The 1,120-nt window shown below is 69.7% G+C and overlaps 1 protein-coding gene across 1 annotated transcript in view; it reads right to left on the bottom strand.

Moving 5' to 3' along the window:
• Nucleotides 1-999, bottom strand: part of BABAM1 (BRISC and BRCA1 A complex member 1) — a 3,255-nt gene extending 2,256 nt beyond the window's left edge. Inside the window, exons 1-3 of the mRNA XM_017834342.1 lie at nt 692-999; nt 246-304; nt 28-158 (exon numbers count right to left, since the gene is read on the bottom strand). Coding sequence (XP_017689831.1) covers nt 28-158; nt 246-304; nt 692-967 — 466 coding nt within the window. The 5' untranslated portion in view covers nt 968-999. The remainder of the gene's footprint in view (nt 1-27; nt 159-245; nt 305-691) is intronic.
• Between the last annotated feature and the right edge of the window lie 121 nt (nt 1,000-1,120).

Below are 1,120 nucleotides of genomic sequence, written 5' to 3'. Positions count from 1 at the left end.
GGCCCCGTCCCTGGCCCCGTCCCTGGCCCCCTCTCACCCACGTGGCGTCGTTGTTCACCACCACCAGCGCGAACTCGTGGCACTTGTCGATCTTGTGCTTGGTCCTCACGAACATCTCGATCATCTTCTGGGAGATGTTCAGCGCGTTGGTCTTGGACCTGCCACGGGGGGAGAGGGGCTCAGCGAGGTTCAGCGGGGCCCAGCAGCCCCCTCCCAGCGCCCCCCGAGCAGCCCCCACCACTCACCCGTTGAAGGACTCCAGTTTGGGCACTGCCATCTCCTCGGCCAGGTCCAGGCAGATGATCTGCGGGAGAGGGAGACACAATTGAGCCCCCCCAGCCCCTCACCCCGGGGTCAGGGCTGACCCCTGCTCAGCCCTCCTGCATCCCCCCCGTATCCCCACACCCACCTGATGCATCCCTTCAGCATCTGCCCTGGTAATTCCTCAGTGGAATGCTGGGGGGATCCCCAGCATCCTCCCTGTTCAGTATCCCCCCAGCATCACCAGTATCCCTCCAGCATCTTCCCAGTATCCCCACAACATCCTCAGTATCCCCCAAAATCCTCTGATAACTCCCCAGTATCCCCCCAACACCCTCCCTGACAACTCCCCAGCATCCCCCCAGCATCTTACCCGATAACCCCCCAGTATTCCCCCAGCACCCCCAGCGCCCCCCCGGCAGCCACTCACCACCTTCTCGGGGCAGTTCACGCGGGGGGTCTTCACCTGCACCTCGGTGGGGGCGGCGGGGCCGGGCCAGGCGGTGCCGTCGGGGCCGGCGGGTCCCTGCGGGCTGTGGTCGGCGCTGGCGGCCTCGCCCTCGCCCTCGCTGCGGTTGCCCACGCTGGCCTGGGCGCTCAGCGCCCGGTCCTCGGCGCCCTCGGGGTTCGAGCGGGTCCGGGGCCGCGGCTCGGGCGCCTTCTCCTCATCCTCCTCGGCCGCGCTGCCCGGCTCCGACGTGTCCATCCCCGCGGGGATCCGACGGCGATCACGGGGGGCTGGAGGGGGGTCACGGTGCGGCTGGGACCCCGCAACGCCCCGGCCCCCGGTCCTGGGCACCCCCTGCCCGCTCTGGGCACCCCCTGCCCACGCTCCCCCTGCCCCCCAAACGCCCCCCAC

Source organism: Lepidothrix coronata, unplaced genomic scaffold (assembly GCF_001604755.1).
Source record: "Lepidothrix coronata isolate B3197 unplaced genomic scaffold, Lepidothrix_coronata-1.0 Scaffold233, whole genome shotgun sequence".
Lineage (NCBI taxonomy): Eukaryota > Metazoa > Chordata > Aves > Passeriformes > Pipridae > Lepidothrix > Lepidothrix coronata.
The sequence above is the reverse complement of the archived record's forward strand: the minus strand, read 5'-3'. Positions and strand labels throughout refer to the sequence as shown.